This window comes from Vidua chalybeata, chromosome 9, assembly GCF_026979565.1.
Source record: "Vidua chalybeata isolate OUT-0048 chromosome 9, bVidCha1 merged haplotype, whole genome shotgun sequence".
In the NCBI taxonomy this organism is placed as follows: Eukaryota; Metazoa; Chordata; class Aves; order Passeriformes; family Viduidae; genus Vidua; species Vidua chalybeata.
In genome coordinates this window covers 10,743,064-10,765,827 of record NC_071538.1, presented here as the reverse complement: position 1 = coordinate 10,765,827, position 22,764 = coordinate 10,743,064, and the positions used below count along the sequence as shown (strand labels likewise).

Below are 22,764 nucleotides of genomic sequence, written 5' to 3'. Positions count from 1 at the left end.
GCCTGCATCAGACAGAATGAAAATATATAAAAAGACACACAATGTAGTCTGGCATATTACAAAAATAAGCCCAAACATCCTGCAACAGCACTGATCTATTGGAATGTACAAAGAAAAAGTTACCTCACACAGGATCAACACTGAAATAAAACAAATATATTCAGCATTACAGAAATTAACAGGATTGCTGCAATTAGGAGTAAATATTCATCATAAATCACACCACAGTAATGTTTAGCAAGCTTTAATAGCTCTTCTTTTTAAATTCAGATGATCTACAATCTTTGTCACTTTGAAGGTCACATGTGATTGATATAATTCCTTTTGGGCTTTTTAAGGGTTTTTAGACAACCTTATAATACCCACTTGCTCTTTTTTCCAAGTGCTCTGACTTTTCAGTTTTACTGCCTCTGTTCCACCTTCTGACACCTGACCTCTGGTCTACACTTCTGACATAGTTACTCTCAATTTTTAAAGGTCTAATTCTCGTCTCACCAAAACAAATGAGAAAAAATAAATCAGCAAGAGCTGCACTAGACCACTGTCATGCAATGGTATTGAGCACATTTAGGTACCCAGCAAACAAACAAGTAAAGCATGAAGCATATTGCAAACTCACTCTGCCATGTTCATGGTAAGAAGCCAGACAAAATCTGTGAGATCTGATTTTCCTAAGGACTGCAAGGTCATGGTAGAGATCTGTATTATTCTGAGTAGTCTGTAATATTCTGAAATCAGACTGGGTGAAAATTTAGGGAGGGAAGTCAGGCAATTCCCCCTGTTGGCTGGATTTTGCACTTCCCAGCAGTGAAAAAGGCTGGGTAGGTAACAAGAGAGTTACCTGGGCATGTCTGTTTGTACTTGTTTATGCTGACTTCACTTCTTTCAGACTTCAGTGTGGTGACCAATGTATAAGGGATGAAATACACATTCTGGCCCAAAAAGCATTTTCCTGCAGTACTTCATGTGAGTTGAAATGCTTCTTTGTTTGGTTTTATTTCATTTGGTTGGGTTTGGTTTTTCTGTTTCATTAAATCTAAGCAAAGTCTTTTCAAAATAAATTACTCTGTAACATATTTTGTTGCAACTTAAAAAAAAAATCATGCTTTTCTTTAATCATTGAACTGCTGAACAGTATCTTATGCTCCAATAGAAATAATATATAGGAATGACACAAAATACTTGAGCAAATAGGGGATTGCTGCTTTGCCTTTAATCATTGCTTTACATGACATTACAGATTATGTTTCCCTGAGAGCTTCCCCCAGCCTGAGTTAATTCTTCAGAAGTCATCTGCAAAGCATACTTCACAGCACATTGATCACTAACAATGCCATTTTCTCTCTAATTAAATAAAAATTCAAGCATAGCACTTCAATACACCTTTACAGTTCTCTTGAACCTGCCCACTGAATCAATACTCAAGAACAGAAAAAGAAGTACCAGTAGAAAGTTGTCTTGGCACTCAGCATTGCCAAAGCCTTTTTGAAGAGTTATTCTTTGGCACAGTGGCTTCAAGAAGAAAATAGTTATTCTTATCTCCATTTCAGAGTGCAAAAAACAACTAAGCACACTACCTGAGGAGAAAAAACAAAGGAAAACCAAAACAAGCAAGGTTGATGTTGAACTTGGATTCAGTTAATCTGGGATCTTTCTGTCAATTTTTCCCTTTCTGACAGGAAACAAGGATTGGTAAAAAGTAAAAGCTTTAATGCAGATGCAGTAAGAAGATTTCATCAGTTCAGGATTGCAAATTTAGTTAGAAAGAAATGTAAAATGACATCCAAGTTCAGTATTGCATTCTGTTTGACATACAGCTGAGGCTTCAGCCACTGAATCAAGTATACCTGAATGACCATCCTGAGATTGAGACTTTCTTCTGACAATTGTTTTTTCACAACAGGATGACTGAAAGTTTTCTTATCAAGTTGAAGACAACAGCTGAAAATCTCTAAAATGGGAGGTCATTTTTCATCACCCCTGCTCAAATATCTGTTTACTTTTCAGTTCCAATCATTCCACTAGATCACTTTTCATCCACCTATGATCTGATAATCTCAATCTATTCCCAAAATATACATGATACCTAAAGAAACCACAAATTCAGATCTGTGGAAACACTGTTTGGGAGCTTCACTGGGGTTTTAAAGGAGTGATTTAAGTAAAATGTGAACTACAATAAGGAAATAGTAATCTTTTCCCACAAACTAGCCAAAATCCTGATATATGCTTTTCAACACTTTGTAGCACAGTACTGGAAACATCTGAATCCCTTTAGATCCCAGTGCAGTGTCACCCTGGAATGGGAGAGCTGGTTCCAGCAGATGGAGCTCCAGAAAGGCGATGAGGCGCCAGCACCAAGAGCTCCAGCAGCTTCAGTAACACGGACTTTCAGGAGAACTTGCTCAACCTGGCAAAATTCACCCAGCTCCCTCCTGCTTCTAAATATTTTTGCCCACATTGTTCCCCATGCTCAGCACTTCCTGAAGCACAATGCAACTGCAGTCCCTCAGCCTGCTGCTATTGTCAGTGCAAACACAGCACCTGGAGGTCATTTAATGGTATCATTTAACATCATTATTACAAACACACAACCCACCTTTCCAGCCTGGAGTTAAAAAATATTTTTTAAATTGCTGGGCCTTCTGTTAAAGAATTATCAAGACAGAGCATGGCAACAATATTATATAAAGCTCTTAAAAATCACAGAATCATAGAACTGACAGGGCTGGAAAGGACCTTGAACATTATCTCATTCCAAACCTGTGCTGTGGGCAGACACTTCCCACTACACAAAGTTGCTCAAAGCCCCATCCAACCCAGCCTTGAGTACTTCCAGGTAGGGGTTATATATATAAATACTAATAGGTCATTTTTGATCATTAGCAAGTCTATTACTCTGGATTTTTAAACCCCACAGGACTTTGTGCTTTAAATGCCACTAGACCACCTCCTCTGATCTTTGTAATAACTCTAACATTAATATCAATGCCACCAAAAAAGAGCAGTATTGTACAGCTTATATAGTCTAAAGTTCAGGAAATGGTTTTTCCCATTATGGTTTCTTCAGCAGAAATAAAATCTCAGGTAAATGTTTGCTGTTTTCAACTTTAAGATAAAGGGAAAGTGTGCAGCCAGAGAGAGAGCACACCACTGCTCCAAACACTTGATGAAGAACTATGAACAGAGCCATTATCACTCTTCTAAGCAGCAAACCTCTCCAACAACTGCACTCTTAAAAGCTTCTACTCCTGCACAGATTATAAAGCAGATTATTATAAATGTCTTATGTCAAATACAGAATCCACAAGCTAACCTTTAATGCAGCCATGTCTACAGTTTAACACGCCGTCATCATGGGGGAAGAATGTTATTTGCAGACTGATTCAGCTTTTGAAGAAACAACTCTCTCACACGCACACAATGGAAGTTTATGTATTTTAGGGGCAGTGGGAGTGCACACCTGGAATGGAGAAAGTTATCCACCTGCAGCTCCCTCTTGAGGGTGAGCAAGAAGGTATTGAGTTACAGGGTAATGAACGTCAGCGTTTCGCTGTCAAGGTGTGTTGCAAAAGGACCTCAAGCAAAAGGACCTGGTCTTCCACAGACATCACACGCTCTTCAGCAATCCTTTGAAGCCCAAAGGCAGTGTGCCTATAACTACTGAAGGGCTTCTGCGCAGGTGTGTAATTAGCTCAAGCTAATGCTCCTGTCTAAGAAAAAAGAAAACCCCCTCAAAGTGCAAGAACCAGTTTGTGCCCGCGCAGTGGCTGCGCTGGGGCGGCTCAGCCGGCACAGGTGGGCACAGCCCCCGCCCACAGCTGGGTCAGGCCGGTGGCCAGAGCGGACCGCGGGGTGGCCCGGTGCGGTCAGTCGGTCCCGGCCTGGGCAGCCTCTGCCCACGGGCCGCAGGCGGCTCCGGTCCCAGCCCCCGGTGCCCGTCGGGGTCAGCCCGGGGGCCCGAACTGCCCTCAGCGGCTGCAGCGCTCGGAACCCCACCGCCCTGACACCGTCCCGCGGCCCGACCCTCCGCTCCGGCTGCCGCAGCGACCGCCGCTCCCGGCCCCTCCTCCCGCCCGGGACGGAGCATCCCCAGAGCCCGGCGGAGGCGGCGCTGCCCCCGGCGACCCCCGGCCCGGCCCCCCGGCCCGCCCCAGCCGCGTACCGGGCGCCGGTGCTGCCGGCCGGCTGGGCGTCCATGGAGGCGTCGCGACGGGCAGCGGCTGAGGGGAGGGCGGGGGCGCGACGGGCACGACTGGCGCTGCTGCTGCTGCTGCTCCCCGGCGGCCGCCGCAGCCAGCTCGCATGGTGTGTGTGGAGCGGCGGCAGCCGGAGCCTCGGCGCATGTTCGGGCAGGGCAGGGCCGGGCCGGGCCGGGCCGGGCGGAGGGGCCGCCCCCGCAGGTGAGCGGCTGCGGCAGCGCCCGCCCTCCGCCGGCGGTGGAGATGGGAATGGGGATGGGAATGGGATGGGACCGGCTGGAGTGCGATGATGCCCCGAGGTTACGGTCCCACCGCAGCGCTCGGGCGGGACCCGGCCGTGTCGCTCCGCACCGGGAACGGCCCAGAGGAGCGCGGGCATCGCTTCTGTGTGCTGGAATTAAAGAGTCATTAATTCCTCTCGAGAAAAAAACATGAGGAAAACATAATTCATATTTCGCCAAGTTTTCAGTTAGCTGCACTCTGCACCTGCTGCCAAGGCAGGGTTTGCCAGGGTGCAGCCGTCTACCCCCAGCACAGGGAGTTGTAGCACAGGAGTAACACCCCACAGGGCCCACACATCAGAGGGACCAAATTATTACCAAATCACATAAATAAATAATTAGATCTAAATAATTAAATTATTTAATTTGCTCATTAACATAAAATTCATAAACAAAATATTTACAATTTTAACTTGCCTCTTCCATTAAAGAAAACCAAACCCACTGAAATTGCAAATAGAATATGCAATACTAAAAAAAAAATTGCATTACTTTGGCCATTATCATATTATAATTATATCAATCACGCAGCTTCAGGGTTACAGGGATAACAGTTCAGAGGAGATTAACAAAAGAAAGGAGCCTGTGGAAGGAAATGAACAAGGCAAAGGAAGGCAAAGGTATACACGGCCGAGGGAGTGGCAGGACAAACAGAAGGACTGGGTTGACATAAAGAAACAATGGGCACATTAACGGGAACAGTGGGTGTATAAGGTTAAAAAAAGAAAGAATTTATTAGCTGCACACTGACAATGTGGCTCGTGACGTGAGGAACAAGGGGTGGGTGGCAGGACGGGCTCACGCTCCAGTGCTCCAAGAGAAGAGGCAGACATCCAATGACTGAAGGATGATTCCCTCTTCTGACACCAGCCAAGAAGTCAGGATTGTCTCCACTAAATCAAACATTTTAGCTCAGTGAGGGACAGCAAAGAGAGTTGTGACAAGCACCTTCCCGTGCTTTCTTTGCCAAAAGAGCTATTTTGGTACAAATGCAAGCCCACGTTTTCCAGCATAAAATACCTGTTTACATACATTCCATTTTCTGAACTTCTGAAGGCTCACGCATTCCAGCTCACAGCGTTCACAATGAAGCCAGACTTCCTGTGTAGTTCTGCACTTCAGCCCATTGTCAGTAGCCTGTCACAGCTAACTTAAAGAACATTTTATTACTAAACACCCCAAAATTTACTCTAAATTGCTTTTTACAACTTTTAGAATTATATGTTGTAGGAACAAAGTTGAAAAAGCTAAAAAAAGAACAAATTTGCTCCCCTGAGCATAGTATTGTATAATGAGAACAGTTGTGCTTTTAATATCTGACAGTAAAATAAAATAAATATTTTAAGTTAAATGGATAGCGTATTACAGAAAATTAGAGAATTTAAATATATGAGTTTAACATTCAACAAGCACTTTACCTGTAGTTTTCAGGATTCAGGGTCAGTGATTTGAACCTCCATTGAATTATTTATTCAGTAAAAGCGATTACCAATTGTGGGTCCAAAATGAGATTCATACTCAAAAATCCTCAGAACTGTTTGGAACTCAAGGATCCTAATTTTAAAAATAAGGACGTATTAGCAGAGCTTCAGTAAGTGTTAAAAAAATTTTACAAGGATCTTACCTAAAAACCCACTGAGTCTTTTAAAATGACTTTTTTCTGTGTAAGTGACCACACCTGTTCATGTAGCATCTCAGGAGAGACTGCATTCTATGGAAAACAATCCTAAAGACCTTCTGGCTTTGAATACAAACATTTCAATGCTACATTGTCTCAACAGAATAAACAATAATTCTGGCCACACAGGAAAATCAGTTTGTGTGGATCTGACTGCGTCTGGCACATGAAAACCTACGAGAGCTGACAATTTGCAGACAGTGTTACAGGATCTCTCACCAGGACAGACCTCTGAAGTCAAAGGCAAGAATTTCTCCCTGTATTACCAGCAAATCAAACCCTCAATTATCTTGTATAAAACAGCACTTCTGTTAAATTCTTGATTTATTTCCAGTTATTTGTATAGTCCTGTATAGGACTACAACTGGCTGCTTATACCAACAGAGAAAACACCTCGTAACATCGCTCCTATTTATAGGATACAAAAGGAAAACGGGATAAAATTTCTTCTACTCTGCACAAGATTGTCTTTCCAGATTAGAGCAGTTACGTAATAACTTTGAGACCTGTTAGCACTTACAGAACAGGAAATGGCTTCGCATTAAGTGATTTGTCCATACTCACTTATTAAATCAGCAAGAGATAACCAGAAATAACATCCTGACCTCCTGAACATACATACAAACAATGCAGCATTTTCACCCTCTATCAGCAGATCAACTGCTCTAAAAACTAATGGTCCTTTTTTGGGGGTTAAAATCTAAGGTCCAGGCAGCTCCAGGTGTCTCAATTTTAGCACCACAGGAATTCTGAAGTATCCTGAGCAAGGAATGGGAATGCAGCTGGTGTTATTGATGTATGTTTTGCTATTCCTTGTTTCTTTAAAGAGCTTGTGGATAAAAATGACTTCTGTTTCAGGATATTACTGACTGATGGCTTGTCAGCTGATGAATTACAAGTTCCTTCCCACCTTTTCTGGGATAACATTATGCTGTCTTCCCTCCCTTCCTCTTCTGCGCCTTTCCTAATTTAAGCCTAATAGGTCCCTGCAAACACAACTCTGCAGAGAATTCAAGAGTTCAGTAACACTAACATGGGCAGCTAAACTCCACTCTACCTACCCCAAAAGATCAAAAAAAAAAATCTTTCATTAGGGAAAATCACTGTCTTCTTATAAAAACAATGCATCTGAAAGCCAATCTTCATTGGAAAATGGAATAAAAATCAAGCGTATTCACTGACATGATGCAGAATTCCACAACAAGAAAACACAGGACTTTCGTTGCCAATATTTTGAACAAGTATGTTATTTCCCACTCTTAATCTCTCTTATCTAAATCCAATATCATCTAAATTACCATTCTGTTAGTATTGCAAACACAAAAACGTGAGGCTGCACACCCCTGCACACAATGACTTTGAAGATTCAGGCTAAAGCACAACTAAAACACTCCAGTACTGAAGTAATAAATTTGCTAAATATTCAAATTCTGAAACAGCCAATTTAAACTTAGGTAGGTAAACGAAACTGTTGAGAAGTTACTGGGGAAATAACACAAGACAACACAATTCTGCCACTGGATCCTATTCCTGTGAAGGTGACCCATGGCAGGTGTGTCAGGTGGCAAAGGCCACAGACACCAGACTACAGTCAGGACACCTCACACTGCATTCGTTCACACAATGCTTTACATCTCGCAGCACCCTCTTGAAAAAACAGGCCAACAGTTCACATTTATGTACTTAAACTTTATTTCTTCATAATTACAGGCTATTGTTAGAATTTTTAAACAAAAGGGAAGTCTATAAATAGAGGCTAATCCCACCTGAACGAGTTGTTTAAAAAAAAAAAAAAAAAACAAACAAACAGTTAAAACTTCATAAAGTAATGCCATTTAGCTCACAGCAGTGGTTTGTGGGTAGTCTGAGTAAAAGTCCTATAGTCAGAGTCAGTAACATGAAATGTAACATCAAATGACTCAAAACTTTAAATTCCATAAAGGAAAGCAGGAATATATATATAATATATACATATAATATTGTGTTGGTCCACTGAGTATACATTTTTAACAAAAGATAAGAAACTATGTAATCCAGTTAAGCATATGATTTGCAAGATTAGTGTACACTCATTACAAAGATGTATAAGATAAGTTATAACTATTTAATACTTGCAAAATTTTAAGTTACTTTTTTTTGAGCAGGTGTTTAAATGCTCATCTCCCAGTGCAAAACAAAAACCATCCCAGTCAGGTTACTCATTTTTTCCTTGAAAAATTGAAAACCCTCAAACTCATGCAACAGCAGCATTGACAGGTAATGGGAAGAGCTTAAATATACTGAAGCGTGGCTGAGTTCTCCCCCTTTGCCCCAGTGCTTTGTGTTGAAACACTTCAATTTCCTCAAAAGAAATACCACAGGTTAAAAGTGCAAGAAAAAAAAACCCTTCTAGATGTTCATGCTGCTGCCATCCATTTTTCTTAGATAGGGCACAAGATTATTGTTTTTGGAATTATTTTAATGAAACTGATTTTCCAAATAGAATTCATTCAAAATGAACAATAAGTTATTTTCATTAAGTTATTTCCATTAACATTCTATCAATCCTACTCTGACTCAGTGACCATTCAGAAATCATTCAGTTTAAGGTGCAACTATCAGTTGGCATTCAATAAATTACATATACAGAAAACAACTGTGGTTAAAAAAAATAGAAATCAGACTACCTGTTTTTTCTTTCTATTTTCAATCCTATTTCAAATGGAACTCATTAACTTGCCAGTTCAGCTGCATATTTCACAGGCAAAAGTGGCTCAAATAGCAGTGGGGTCTCACAACTTGCCAGTCACCTTAGCCAACAGCAAATGCACATGGATTTTCAGCTTAATTGCTTTATAAAACAAAATAACAAGTCTGTCTTAAAACCTATGATCATGCAGGAAAAGCAATAAAGGTTTCACAAGGACATACTCTTTCTGATGGAGACTTCATGAAGATTATGTTAAACCCAACATAAAATCTTCAACGAGGAGAAAAAGAATCTATATGCATACATATAAAATAAAGCACTCTCCAACTCTGGCATTACTAAAACCCCTTCAGAAGGATAAAAGGTTTCCAGTGACTAACTGCTTGATGGGAGACAGTCAGCCATGACAGAGTAATTGCTGTGTTACTTTATGCTCAATTACCAACTGCTGATAGATTACAGTCAAACCCCAATCTCTCTAACTGCATTTTAAACTGATTTGCTTTCAGCTGGGAAAAGTACTTTGCTGGTCTCCTGAAAACTTGAGAGAAATTGAATGCTAAACTTAACAATTATTCAAACAATAACCAAAAGGATTAAATTTAGCAGAAACATTCACATCACTTTCAGAAATTTAAAACCTTTCATAGTTTCTTGTATATATGCATTTTCTGATTAACATTTAAATAGGCTAGGTACTCAGGAAAATGGACAAAACAGTTTACGTCAGATAAAATCTTATTCTAAACTTCATGCTTCTGATATTTCAGATTTACTGAGTGCAATAGCCAGTTCCAAGTCTTCTTGCTCTTGCTGTTTTAGTCTTGCCAATCTTTCTTTTTCTTCTCTCTCACTTTCTCTCTTAGCCCATTCAATCATGTCTTCCTCAGTAGAATACTGCAAGTTTAAAAGACAAAATAAAACAGATTAATAATACAGTGAGAACGATTACTGTCCAAACACTCAGTTTTAGGGACAATTATTTTTTCAATAATTGTACACATTCTAGTCAATATCAAATATTACTTGGTTTGTAGTTGTAATAGACAAATTGGCTTAGTCTAAGGTTTAACTACTAAGAAGTTCACTGAAGCCATCAAACTGATGTATTTTAATGAAATATGCCATGTTTCAAATTTCAGTCTTAAGTTTCAAAAATGTTACTGAGCAGAAAGTGCTGTAATTTAAATACAGTTTTATTTTGGATAAATACCAGTCCATAGAAGAAAAACTTTGAATAAATCAGGAGAACATTTTGCAAAGCACACTCCTATTCATGCTGTAGGCCACCCTGATTTATCCTGCTTTCATTAGGGATGACTTTTCCAGGTGAAAATGACTGCAGAAATTTAGCTGTAGACTGTTTCTGAATGTGTAGATGACAAATATTGCTGCCAAGAAGCAGCAAAATTATAAGGGTAACTGTAGACTTAGAAGGCTGGTAGTAATAAAGAGAAAGCATGACATGAGAGGGGAAAAAAAGAACAGATTATTTCCATGTATATTGATGAGAACTGATTGTGAACTAAATACCTCTGGTACAATGATTATAAATCAGAGAGAGCTGGTAGGAAGTAAGGCTATTATCTTAAATAAAATACAAAAGATTATGCTAAAGTTTCTTCCTAGCAAACATGCAGAAAAATTAAGAGGTAGGTGAAGCCCCTGTCCTCACAGATGTCCCTGCATTAACTGAAAGGGTTAGAAGTTAGAAACTCTGCTTTGAGCTGCTTCTTTGGGAAACAAAAGCAGAAGTTTTCTCCATATGCACTCAGTATTTTCAGTAATTGGAAAATAATGTTTTTTCCAGTATTGGAAAATAATACTATTTCTTTCACAAAGTTTATAAACATTTTTGCCACTCCTCCCTAACTACTGCAGATGGATAACCACATTTCAGAAGTTACCATGCTCCAAAGACACACCAACCAGTGCAAGTCTGCTTTGAGAGCCTGACAATCCTTAGTTTACTTCAAACAAGCATGTAGCTTATTAGGCCTGAACAGAAAGGGCAGTGAGGTCAAGATCCTGTAAATGCAAATTGCATTTAACAGGCTTGAAAGTGAGATGATGCCTTTCAAAACTTCTACTTGCAAAAGCTCAAAAGAAAAAAGTAATATATAGGCATGCACAAACCTTTAGATTTGCTTCTACTGCTTGGACACCACGACTTCTATGAAATGAATTCTGGTTATAAAGAGACACTTACTATTTTACTTCACTGTGCATAAATCTGGAATTTACTAACCATTCAAAACTCATCAAATTATATTTCATTAACATACACTGTTATGAGGCTGTTTATCAGTATTTCAGTACATTAAAATTATGACCAAACAGTTCAGTGACAGTTAAATTAAAATCACATTTTGGTTTATTTTTAATTGGGTAGTTAACAGTGTGCTTATTATAGATTTGTAATTTTAATCTGCTGCACACAATTGATAAAAGGGATAATCCCTGGAACATATACATTTTTTGAAACCCTCTCCTCTAAAAGCTAGGAGGTCTCCATGAAAAGAGGCATAAAACCAATGCAATTTAAACATTAACTACAACATTTCGCAGCATTTTGTTTTAGGAGAGCCTCAGCTGTAAACTAAATGTAAACACTGTTTTAACTAGAAGCAATATCCCTTTTGTACATGGGATATGTTTTAATAATTTAAATTAGACTGAAGACTTCAGTGTGAACATTTCAAAGCTGCCGTTATACTGAAACAAATGTAAAAAGTGTTTACTCACAGTACTGAAGTTTGCAAAATTGTTGGGGTCAGCCTCTTTACTGATGCTGGTGGGAGCAAATGGATCACAGAATAGATCTGCTTCTTGTTCTTTGGGAATGTCTGGGGTGGGGAAAGGCTGAAATGGATCGCTGGACTTAAAGGAATCAGAAGAGTCTATTTGATTGATAGGTCTTTTCCCTTAGATTAAAATGAATTTAAAATGAATTTAAGATAGCAGGTAATAACATGCCAAAACTAGTTAAAAAAAAAAAAAAAACATTCAAAAGCTACTTAGAATGCAACCTCTTCCCACAAACTAGCGGAGCTGTAGTTTCAGAGGATGGGTTGCCAGTTTAAAAAATGAGGGTACAGCCCACACTTTCTGAAAGGGTAACGAGGTAAAAAGGAACACATCTATGTTAATGAGTCAGGAACACAGCTGTATATTAATTAACTGTTTTGGAAAGAGAACTTCTAACAGTTTTGATCACCTATTCTGTCGGCACAGTATTGTTTTCTGGTTATCAACTGTCTTTAATTATTCCAGCAAGGCTCTTTTATTATTTCTTTGGATCAAGTGTACACAATTTTATTCAGAGAGCAGAAATACATTACATTTATAATGTCCTCTCCCTGTGCTAAGACCAGGAATTTCTGCAGTTTAAAACAAGGACTATGATAACAAGCAATCAGAGGCTGAGCTGTTTTGTTAATTCTTGCCTAGGAAGATGCAAATAAGCAGAATCAGGGACAAACACCCACTTTTTTTGTTGGTTCTTTTTCAGCTTAACCCCAGTCCACTTTCAACATGGTTGAGGACATTAACCCAAATACTTCCAAGAAGAACTGAGCTGAATTCCACTCCCTTATGTATGCTCCTGTTTACACAAGAGGTTTCAGTGCAGTTTCTTGAATTCTACTACCAGGTTCTGCAAGTGGTTCCACACTTGCAGTGGGTGTATTTTAAAACTTGCTTCTGTTTCCATTTCAGATTAAAACTACAGAATTGAACAAAGGTGCTTATTATTTCACATATCACTATTGAAAATTAGCCTAAAATTACTTTGTAAGAGGAAAAGAGATTCTCATCTGGCAATGATTTAGAGATTTGGAGAACATCCCCTGGGAAACATGTGATTTACTCAGACACTTCCCAGATAGCCCTGCCATCTCTCTCACTGATGATGTTCTATCCATGTATCACTGATGATATCGTGCTGCCCCATCCCTGGAAATGTTCAAGGCCAGGCTGGATGAGACTTGGAGCAACCTGCTCTAGTGAAAGGTGCTCCTGCCTGTGGCAGGGGCTTGGAACTGAATGATCTTAAAGGTTTCTTCTAACCCAAACCATTCTGTGATTTTACAGTTCTGTCACTCACAAATAATGCCTGCCTGTTTCTCAAAAAATGTGGGAGAAGCATCTCTAAATGACAAACAGGGAATTTTATTTTTGCATGGGAAGGGTTAATAATTGTAAGAATATAAAATACACAATCACCAAATCTTCCCCAAAATCAAGAAATGAGAGTGTATATCAGTGTTTATCTAGAGAACCAACAGAATTCAGAGTCAACACTTCTACATACTCTTTCCAGTAGAGAGAAGAACTAAAAGATAGATTTTTGGGTATTTCTTTGAAAAAGCATTCAATTGTTTCAAATCAAACCAAGGAAGTAATTAGAAATAATTACACTTAAGTACCTCAGATTTTATTTCCATTAGGAAAATAATTAATTGGGAATGGCTATCAAGATAATCACATTTTTAGTGTGCATATCAAAACCACCTATTTTTTCCTAATTATCTGTTGCTAAGGTTGCTGCTGCTCCACCCCTAGAAGCTTGCCTTCCAAAAGTGCACCAAGTCACAGCCACTCCCATACAATCAAGTCAGAAATCCTTTTTATGTTTAAATAAGGACTGACATCAAACATTCCAATTATCATCACTTGCCATGTCAGCTGTTCTAATGTTATTTACAATGGAAATTATTGTTTGCAGGGCATTAGCATGAACCAGATCTCACATCAACATTAGAAACTAAACAGCTGAGTTTAAACTTCAGTATGAGCACTCCTGTATCTACTGTTCTCCCCTTCTTTTCAGGAAAAGATGAATACACGTTTAAGTTTCATGCCAGTTTCTCAAAACACCTTAAGACTCATCCACATAGTGTAACAGTGAAACAAATGATGCAGTAGAGTTTTTAAAGACAATGAAACAGAGGACAGAAATTTTTAAAGGAATACTAGAAATGTATTTTTCTATGTTTGCAAAAACAAATTGAGAGTGAGGAGCCTGTTGTAATATGGTCCTGTTGCAAGCACAAGAAGGTGTTGTTATGCATGATAATCATGGCCTTTTCTGGAAAGCAGAGTGGTTTGTGCCATGGAACATCCCAGAAACTCCTCTATCACTGAGGAGAAAACAGCCCAGGGAACTTGGGTTTGTTACTATTACTGCTACAGACCTCTGGCAAGGCCACCTAGAAAAAGTTAACCTGAAAACCTAAGCCAGTTCTTTAACCCTATTTAGTTCATTTTGCATTAAACCCATCTGTGTTTGCAATGTATAAAGCACACTAAATTCTCACTTTAAGCATAATTTAATTTAAGATTCACAGTGTAGTACATTAGCAACCATTTAATTTGCAGCTATGCTCTGTTCTTGCACACACTTGTAACAAGTCTTCTTTCCTGTTTTCTAAATCCTTTGTGTCTTCAAACTCTGATCACAAACACCATGCAAAACTTAACTCTGAGGGAACGACCAACAGATCAGGAATGGACTTGTTTCACATCTTGCTCATTCATTTTAAATTCAGACCCTTTACCCTCCCCTCATGATTCCTGTCCCTCTGCCAACAGGAAGCAGCTGACTGTGACCACAGCTCTGTCAGCTCTTACCAGGTGGGGGTGGACAGGGCCTGGTGGGAGTTCCTGTCTTAGGGGGCAGTGCAGGAGGAACATCCTCATTTTTAGCTGGTGCTTCCTCAAACAAGTTTTTAGTTATGGTGACACTGCTGGCAGAACCTGATGTGGAAGAGCTAAAGGGATCCTCATTGTTGGCCTTCAAAAAACAAAACAGCAACACACATGTTTTCAGTGCAGTGCTACCAGACATTCTCTTCAATAATACAGTATTGAATCAGAACTCAAAGTTTGGACTAAGACTAAAGAAAAGACTTTTGTTTGTTTTTACACATATCCACATACTCCAGAAGATTGAACAGAAAGAAAAATCAGGAATGGTTACTGTGTACAACACTATAAAATTGAAAGCAGTTAAACATGTAAAAGAAATACTTTTGCTGCTAAAATCAGCAAATTTAAATAAATCAATTATAGTATCACTGGAAATAGAGAGAAAGTACTTATCAAGCCAAAATGATTACACTGCATTCTTCACAGAATTTCAGGACAATTTGCTATCAAGACCTCTTTTTCAAGCAAATCAGACATTATAAATGTTTAGTAGTGGCAAAACTGTAATGAAACTGAGTAAGCTTTGCCTTGTCACTGCAGTTTCATGCATTTTCTGTGAGTAGCAGCAGCTTCATATTACCTTTGACAGTGTGCTGAAGTCAGCAAAGCCACCTTCAAAGGATTCACTTCCAAACAGGGAGGCAAAGGGGTCTGTAGCTAAATACACACAAATCAAGCCAAGAATAAGATTAAATTTAAATATAAAAGACTGAAAAGAAAAATTCCTACTACCATTATTACTACATACCAACTACTACACTTTTTGCAACATAAACTAATTCAAGTGAAGTATTTTATGAGGTGAGCACTCCAAGTTTTAAGTAAGTGTCAACTTCCAATTAAGAACAATAAATCTCCTGAACAGGAAGTAATTCAAAAGAAATACTGGTATGTTTTCCTACATTAAAAACATATTAAATTCCACTGAAAGTATCAAATAACCATACTACTGGAAATGTTCTACTGAGATACATGTATGTATACACACAGAGGTGTCTTTTTGTGTGCATACACCCATACATATACAGACATATATATATATAAATGTATATGTATATATATATATATGAACATGAACCAGAGCTCTTTCCTGACTGAAGACCCACTTGTGGAATCAAGTACCTGAACCTTGTATCATCCTAGTCTAATTCAACAGTACCTTTTCATTCTTATGTGCCTAAAATATGTGAAAGCTGCTACTGTACGGTAGAGCAGGAAGTGCCATACTCACTTCTACATCTCTAAAAACCACCATTTTGTCCCTACAACTAAAATGAACAGGTTTACAATACAAAATCACACATAGATTCCTGTTTTGGGTTATCACTTGTCAGTGCAGTTTAGGAAAACAGGAGTTAAGAGCCTTCCCTGAATTGTCTTTAGCCCTCAGACGAGAGAGGGTCACAGAAGGACTAAACTTGAGCAGTAAAAAAAATCTCAGTGGATGAGTTACTGTATTCCACATCTGCTCTCATGGTGCAGAGCTATCCTGATGCTACTCAGACAGTAACATGAAATCTCTGGAAAAACCCCTAATGGGAAGCAGTACAAACCATCCAAATAATCGAAACACTTAGAGCAGGATACTGTCCCAGTTTTAGTAAAGCAGAGGAACAGTTTTTGTGGAATCAGTCTTCAGTGAAACACACTACAAAGACAGTCAATTTTGGGTTACAAATTTCCCCCCTGAAAACAGGCACCTTATGTCACACTTTTTGGGAAAATTCAGAAAACATGGGAAATCCCTATAACGCTCTGTTGCAAATTCAGTTATAAGACTAGAAACAAAAGCAAGTAAAAGCAAAAATAAAACCCAAGAAGCTTGATATGTACAATCTACTTTTACCTAGATCATTTGATGTAGTGACAGTGGTTCCACCAGGAGCAAAAGGGTCATTCTTCTTTGATATCTCTGTCTAAAATAAAAAATTCCTTTGGAGGGAAATTTGTTTTCAGCTTAAAAGATTCTTCAATCTAAGAATACAGTCATTATTTTAGTTTAGAAGCTGTAAGATAACAGATTCTGGAAATAGCTTTTATCAGCATCAGTAAACAAGCCTATTAATAGAAACTTTTCCTCTCTGTTTTGATTAATACTTAGACAGGATGGAAAAAAGGTACAATATGTGCAATGTACTTGGTAACAGCTAATGCAACATATTACTACTCTACTGCTCATTTTGGTCTCAAGAATATCTACTGCTCATTTTGGTCTCAGATTTCTACAACCAGAGCCATCTTCAAGGAGATCTAAGATTTCAGCACTCCAGAGAGGTGTGGTAAAGCATTTAGAGTGAATGCATAACTTCAATTCTGAAGTACAGATTTCAAGAATCCGCTGCTAATCCCACACCACAGCTCTGACCTCCCTGTTTTTTAATTTGTTTGGACTTAATAAGACCAAGAATTGATTACATTAGAACATCATGACTTTGAAAAGGATAGTGTGCTGAGTACTACAGAACACTAATCTAGAAGGAGAAATCTAATTTTTCATGCTGGAGGTGTTGGCTGTGGTGTGTAATATGACCTTGAGATCTGCACAATGTGCACACCATGGGGAAGGGCAGGACCACCACTGCCAGGTGCAGTGATTTCTCACTCTTGGCTGCTGTGGGTCCCCCTCAGGCACACTCTACAGCCACTTAACTTGCTTCTTAATCCACATGTATCTGAATTTTATATATGTCTATGCATGTTTTATGTACACACAAAGCTGGAAGTGAGGCATGAACAGAAACAGCACTGAAAAGGAAAGGAGATGGCAAAAGAATGGAGACAAAGTTAATGGCATGAAGAATTTCAGCTGCTTAAATCATTTGTCTATCAGCTTTAAATATTACACATTCAACAAGTTCTAGTCTACACCAGAGAGAGTTTTATGCCTTATTAAAGGCTCAAGACTATTCAGTCACTGCTCATTTATAATGTGAGCTAAAAGTTAGACTGAAGTACCCTTGAAAGAGGTACATTCAGTAAGCATCTCCACATTACAAGAGACCTTTGGTGATTCTTATTAAAAAAAACAAACCACACCAAAACCTAAACATACACCTATAGAAAAATCTGACTTTTCTGAGGGGAAACCCCATATACCACATCAGATTTCAGATAAAAAATGTAGCACATAGTTCTTGATCCTATAGTATGTGGAGGCAAAAATCAAGTGTCTGAACATAACTTGGTGAGGTTGATCCTGGCTTTCTTTCCATTTATTACGTTCCACCAACTAATAAAGTTGTTGGAGAGCTCTAAAGCTTAACAGAGCTTAAATCATTGTTAAATAATGACAGAGCTTAAGTAGTTACTGTCAGATGCTCTTAACTTGGAGCAATGAAGATCCACAATGAAATACTTTAAAAATGTTTTTATTTTTACTTCTATTTCATCTGTGACTATTTATAGAAAATAGGACACAAAAAGACAAGACAACTGGGGGATCAGAGGTAACCTTTATATGATTTCTGAATATCAATTTTTTAAAGCATGTCTAAATATACAAAACAGGTTATTTTGTCCAAATCACATAGAGAAAGCAGCAAAAGGTGTGACACCATACTTACTGTGGTATTATTACTGTTGTCTGCAGAACTAAAAGGATCAGTGCCAGCAGTCACAAAAGGGTCAGTGGAGGATTGTTTGAAGAAAGAGTCAGCTGCAAAAGGGTCTGAGCCTTTGAAGGGATCACCACCAAAGGGATCTAAAAAGTAAACATCTCCCTAATATTTCTGCTTGCTTTACTTAGCTGATATCCTAAAAACTAAACAATGTACCACTTTTTCATACTGCTACAAAGTGACACATTTAAGACCAAGGACCTTTGAAGTATGAAATTTGACTGTGAATAATTTGTATTCTGTGATTCAAAACATCAGACAAGACAACGTTTCCTGCACATCATGAAAACAGCAGTTCCAGAATCATCTCAACATATAGGGTCTTTAACCAAATCCCTAAAAATGAAGCATTATATAGAACCTAATGCTCCTAAGAACTCTCCTGCCCTCTCCTGCACTTCCCAAGCCCAATTGATGTTTCTTATTTGGCACTTGGTGCTCAACCCTATTTTACGATTGCTTTCCCACTGGTTGTTTGGTTTTTTTACCACCAGTAACTCCACTCAGGACCAAGGAAACAATTCAAGGACATTCTCTATACAGTCGATCTAAAGAGAGATTTCCCACCTCCTCAATACTTGATTCTGAAGGAAGTTGGTATGTTATGAACCTTTAAAAGAGCACACTCCTACTACTTTGCAAATAAAGCAGGCAGTAAGTGTTTGGGTCCTTCTGTTCATCACCTTCACATACTTAAATCCCAACTAAGGAACTTCCAACAAGAGCAAAATTCACTGGCAATGGACTTCTCTGAAAAGCTTTTACACAAGAGGCCAGGTGTTAATGTCACATATATTCTATCACGACTTTTTGTGGCATTTCCACCGACTTTTTTTCTCTGAAAAGTGGTGACAATTTTCCCCACTAGCAAGAACGATTTAGAAAAACAAACACATTATGAGTTACAAAGTTACTTACCAATTTTTCCAAAAGGGTCATCTTTGAAGGGATCATCTGTTCAAAAGAAAAGCAAATATTCATTAAACAGCTTATTACCATCACGAAACACACACAGAATCAGCCATCTCCAGGCTGCATTTCCGCTGGCTGTTGTCCACAAACACCCACATTATGCAGTATTACCACTGCAGTAATCCAGGCCAGCTACTGAGATGAGTCCCAGGTTTGTTTAATTGTCACAGACAGTGTGGATGGTGGCTCCTAAGTGTTCATTTCAGTATTGGATGCATGATCCTAACTCATTTCTACTTTCTCACGTACATCTGAGAGACAGATATGCTCTCTCTTAGCTGTGGGTATCTACCCCTGAATATACTGAGTGCTCAAAGCCCAAAAATTTGTTTCAGACAGACCTTTTCTCTTCTGAAAGAAAGGCCTTGTCATGTGCTGTAAGGCCTCTTTAATATAAACAAAAATCAAGCAGTATCTACACAGAAACATTCAAACTGTTTTAAATTAGTTTAATTTATTCATTAGAAATATTCAATCTGCACTGACATTCTTTCAGAAACCAAGTGATCTGAAACAAATTTAGCTTATTTTCCTTTCAAAGCAATACAAGCTAAATTGATCAGACCATGTTGATCTGAAAGCGTGTAAAATCATATTAATGTGGCTGAAAACATCTGCTTCAGCAGTTAATTCAAATTAACTCCCCTTCCTCAATTGGCTCCACATAGGCAGATCATTCCTTCCATAAAAAATAAGAACAGAGCAACATCATTCGTCAATGGCAAGTTCTTAAAATAAAGCCCAGCACTTCCACAAGATGAACAGATGGTGCAGCTCCACATTACCTTGTTCTGAGAGCCAAACTCCCCACAAGTAGGCCACAGCCATTCATTCTGAACCACCCACACCCTCCCCAGAGCACAGCCCAGAGAACCCTCCTCTGACCTGTTTGTGGATAGGGGCTGTCAATCAGATCAGTGACACCACACATATCACAAACCTGCCCACACCTTTACAGCCAAAATGCCACCAGGGCACAGGCAGGGAGGGGATGGGGAAGAGAAGTCCTCAGGAAGAGCAATGAGGGAAAGGAGCAATTTTCAGAGCTCATTAGGAAGTCCAGATCAAGGAAGGAGAAAGACCCCGGAACTCTCGTTTCTATCACTTCTATTTCTGTAACGCTATTGGCTCCACGCTCCTGTCACCCACACATCTTCAGATTTATCCTATAAAGAGCAGTCTCAAGGTGAAGACAAGTCTGATGCATCCACACAGACCTGTTTCTGCAAATATGCACTTAGAGAGAAATGTTTACTTACTGCCAACAAAAGGGTCAGACTGGAAGAACTCTAAGCTGGCTTCAGAAACTAGATCAGGCAACGGATGAGATTCAGCATCAAATGGATCTTCCTGGGCAATGCAGATGGAGAGAAACATATTAAATTTTTAAGACTTGCAAGGATGGAGAACACTTATGTCATCTCCTGTTACCATTCAGTGATTTCCTAAAGCTTAAAGCAAAGAGACAGCTGGAATTCTATATAATTCATCAATGGAGATCCAAAATATTGTTCAACAACCTGCCTGCTACACAAGATGAAATGTTTTCAAGATATCACACTAAATAAAACCAGTAGGAAGTGACAATTATTCCTCTATTGTTGTATGACCATCATGCAAGCCTGAAACAGTTTAACCAGGATTTTTTTTAACCTACTTTTTCCTCCCCCAAACCTGAAGAAACTCACTTTTTTGGTAACAGTTGCTGCTGGGGTCTCCTTCTCTTCTCCTACAGAGACTGCTGTTTCAGGACTATTCCTTATCTGTACAAGGGTAAAAGCAATTCACCATAAATAAGTAAATACAAGACTGCACAATAAAATTTTAAGTTTTAAATGGAATCACAGAATATACAAAAGCATACTTCAAGAGGTTCATGCTTATTATAGCACATACTTTAGTGTTCTATAAACCCTGTAAAAGTTTTAAAAAAATAAATCAATCATGAATCTACTGAGACATAAGGAGGAACATTTAAAGCAAGACAGTTTTAGATTTTCTGTTCTTTTCCTTATTCTGCTCTCATTGCACCAAGTGAAGACAGCTGCTCTCCTTTAATGTTAATTCTGCTATTCAATTTATGATATTTTGCTTTGAAAATAAATACAGAAAAAAATGTTACTGCTATTTTCCAGGCAAACTAAAATTACCTCCTTTTCTGCTTATGAACGTTCAGATATGTGGAAACACAGTCCCTCAGAAAAACACTCTGAAATTTCAGTTGTGCAAGTGTTTAAAAACATAATCAATCTTGGTACATTCTTAACTTATTCCAACTTCACAGCTGCAATGCATCGTGATCAAGTAGGCAAAACACTACTCACTGGAGACACACAGTTTGTTTGTTCCTCTTCTGCTATACTTTCCCTCTCAGCATTCTCATTGAGATTTGCAGTTTCACTGCTGCTGTTGCTAAGACTATAATGATCCACAGTTCCATTAACAAGTGTACTATGGGGCTGAGAGTGCCAACTGAATTGGTTATTTTCCAGTTCTTTCAGCTCAAGAAGCTTTGTCTGCACCTGTAAACAGAATTATATGTATTAGCATCAGTATGGCAGCACATGGAAGCCAGTAAATGGCCATCCCCCCCTAAATATAAGGTGGGTGATGTATGTCTGAAAATCTTATTTTCAAAAGCAAATATAATAAAAACCTGTTCTGTCAAGTAAAAGGTGAAATTTGAGAGATAAGCAGAAATTTTATTTAGTAGAAGTGCAGAGTGGTTGAAGAACACACCTTCTGCCAAGGAAGAAGACTGTGTCACTGCCAACACCAAGACTTGTTGCTATTCAAACTCATCAGAAAAATTGCAAAGGTTTCAGGGGTTTTTTGCTTGTTTAGTTTTGCTGGGGAATTTTGGTTAGGCTTTTTTTTTTCTTATTTTTGTTTTCAGCAGGGTTTTGTGTGTGTGTGTGGTTTGGTTTTTTTTCCTAGATTATGTATTTGCAATTTCCTTAAACTCAAAATTAAAAAGGCTGCTTTATCAGAATTCTCATCTTCCAAGAAGGAACATTACAATTTCATTATCATCTCCCACATGACTTCTGAAGTCTACAAAAGCCAAGTATATCTTCCTAAGCAGACACTTATATTCATATGTATTATTTCAGCAAGATGCATAATGTAGTGCCTTACAGCAAACATTTACAACCAACCTGCCAGTTATGAAGGAATTACTGGATCTGGCAGGTTATGCAAAAGAATAAACTTAGTCAGATATTTGGGTGCCTAAATCCCACTGAACTCTGCTGGATCAGTCACCTAATAGAGTTATTGGGGTGTCAGCAAAGACACCACCAGGTGTCTTTCAAGTTAACTGACCTCAGACCAGCCATTAGATAATCTTGCCTAAAGCACCTACTGTTCCTTATTTAGGAATCAAGAGCAATAAAATCAGAAGTACTATTATAAAACCTAGTGCAAAAAAATGACTGTAGTACAGTCAAGCATAACCACTTATATTATCAGTCTCAAATCTGTTCATGGCAACCACCTCTTGCCATATAAAAACACTGTAGTGGTATAACCTTCTCTCCAGCTGTGATGAAATTATGAAAAAATCCATTTGTTTACTTCTCAGTTTCTAAACTAAAAGCCATATTTTAAAATTATG

At 38.7% G+C, this 22,764-nt stretch overlaps 2 protein-coding genes across 6 annotated transcripts in view; both read right to left on the bottom strand.

Annotated features, from left to right (window-relative positions):
* Positions 1 to 4,511, bottom strand: part of TTC39A (tetratricopeptide repeat domain 39A) — a 42,926-nt gene extending 38,415 nt beyond the window's left edge. The window contains exon 1 of the mRNA XM_053950932.1: positions 4,166 to 4,511. Coding sequence (XP_053806907.1) covers positions 4,166 to 4,200 — 35 coding nt within the window. The 5' untranslated portion in view covers positions 4,201 to 4,511. The remainder of the gene's footprint in view (positions 1 to 4,165) is intronic.
* Positions 4,512 to 7,829: 3,318 nt separating this feature from the next.
* The window catches only part of EPS15 (epidermal growth factor receptor pathway substrate 15), a 47,653-nt gene continuing 32,718 nt past the window's right edge, over positions 7,830 to 22,764 (bottom strand). Inside the window, exons 16-26 of one of the 5 annotated variants that reach the window (XM_053950375.1) lie at positions 21,473 to 21,670; positions 20,837 to 20,911; positions 20,408 to 20,498; positions 19,095 to 19,130; positions 18,123 to 18,259; positions 16,406 to 16,475; positions 15,140 to 15,216; positions 14,482 to 14,644; positions 11,596 to 11,774; positions 10,987 to 11,023; positions 9,655 to 9,747 (exon numbers count right to left, since the gene is read on the bottom strand). In XM_053950375.1, coding sequence (XP_053806350.1) covers positions 9,737 to 9,747; positions 10,987 to 11,023; positions 11,596 to 11,774; positions 14,482 to 14,644; positions 15,140 to 15,216; positions 16,406 to 16,475; positions 18,123 to 18,259; positions 19,095 to 19,130; positions 20,408 to 20,498; positions 20,837 to 20,911; positions 21,473 to 21,670 — 1,074 coding nt within the window. In that variant the 3' untranslated portion in view covers positions 9,655 to 9,736. Of the gene's footprint in view, positions 9,748 to 10,986; positions 11,024 to 11,595; positions 11,775 to 14,141; positions 14,333 to 14,481; positions 14,645 to 15,139; positions 15,217 to 16,405; positions 16,476 to 18,122; positions 18,260 to 19,094; positions 19,131 to 20,407; positions 20,499 to 20,836; positions 20,912 to 21,472; positions 21,671 to 22,764 lie in introns of those variants that run through there. The other 4 variants (XM_053950373.1, XM_053950374.1, XM_053950377.1 and 1 more) reach the window with 4 other exon arrangements.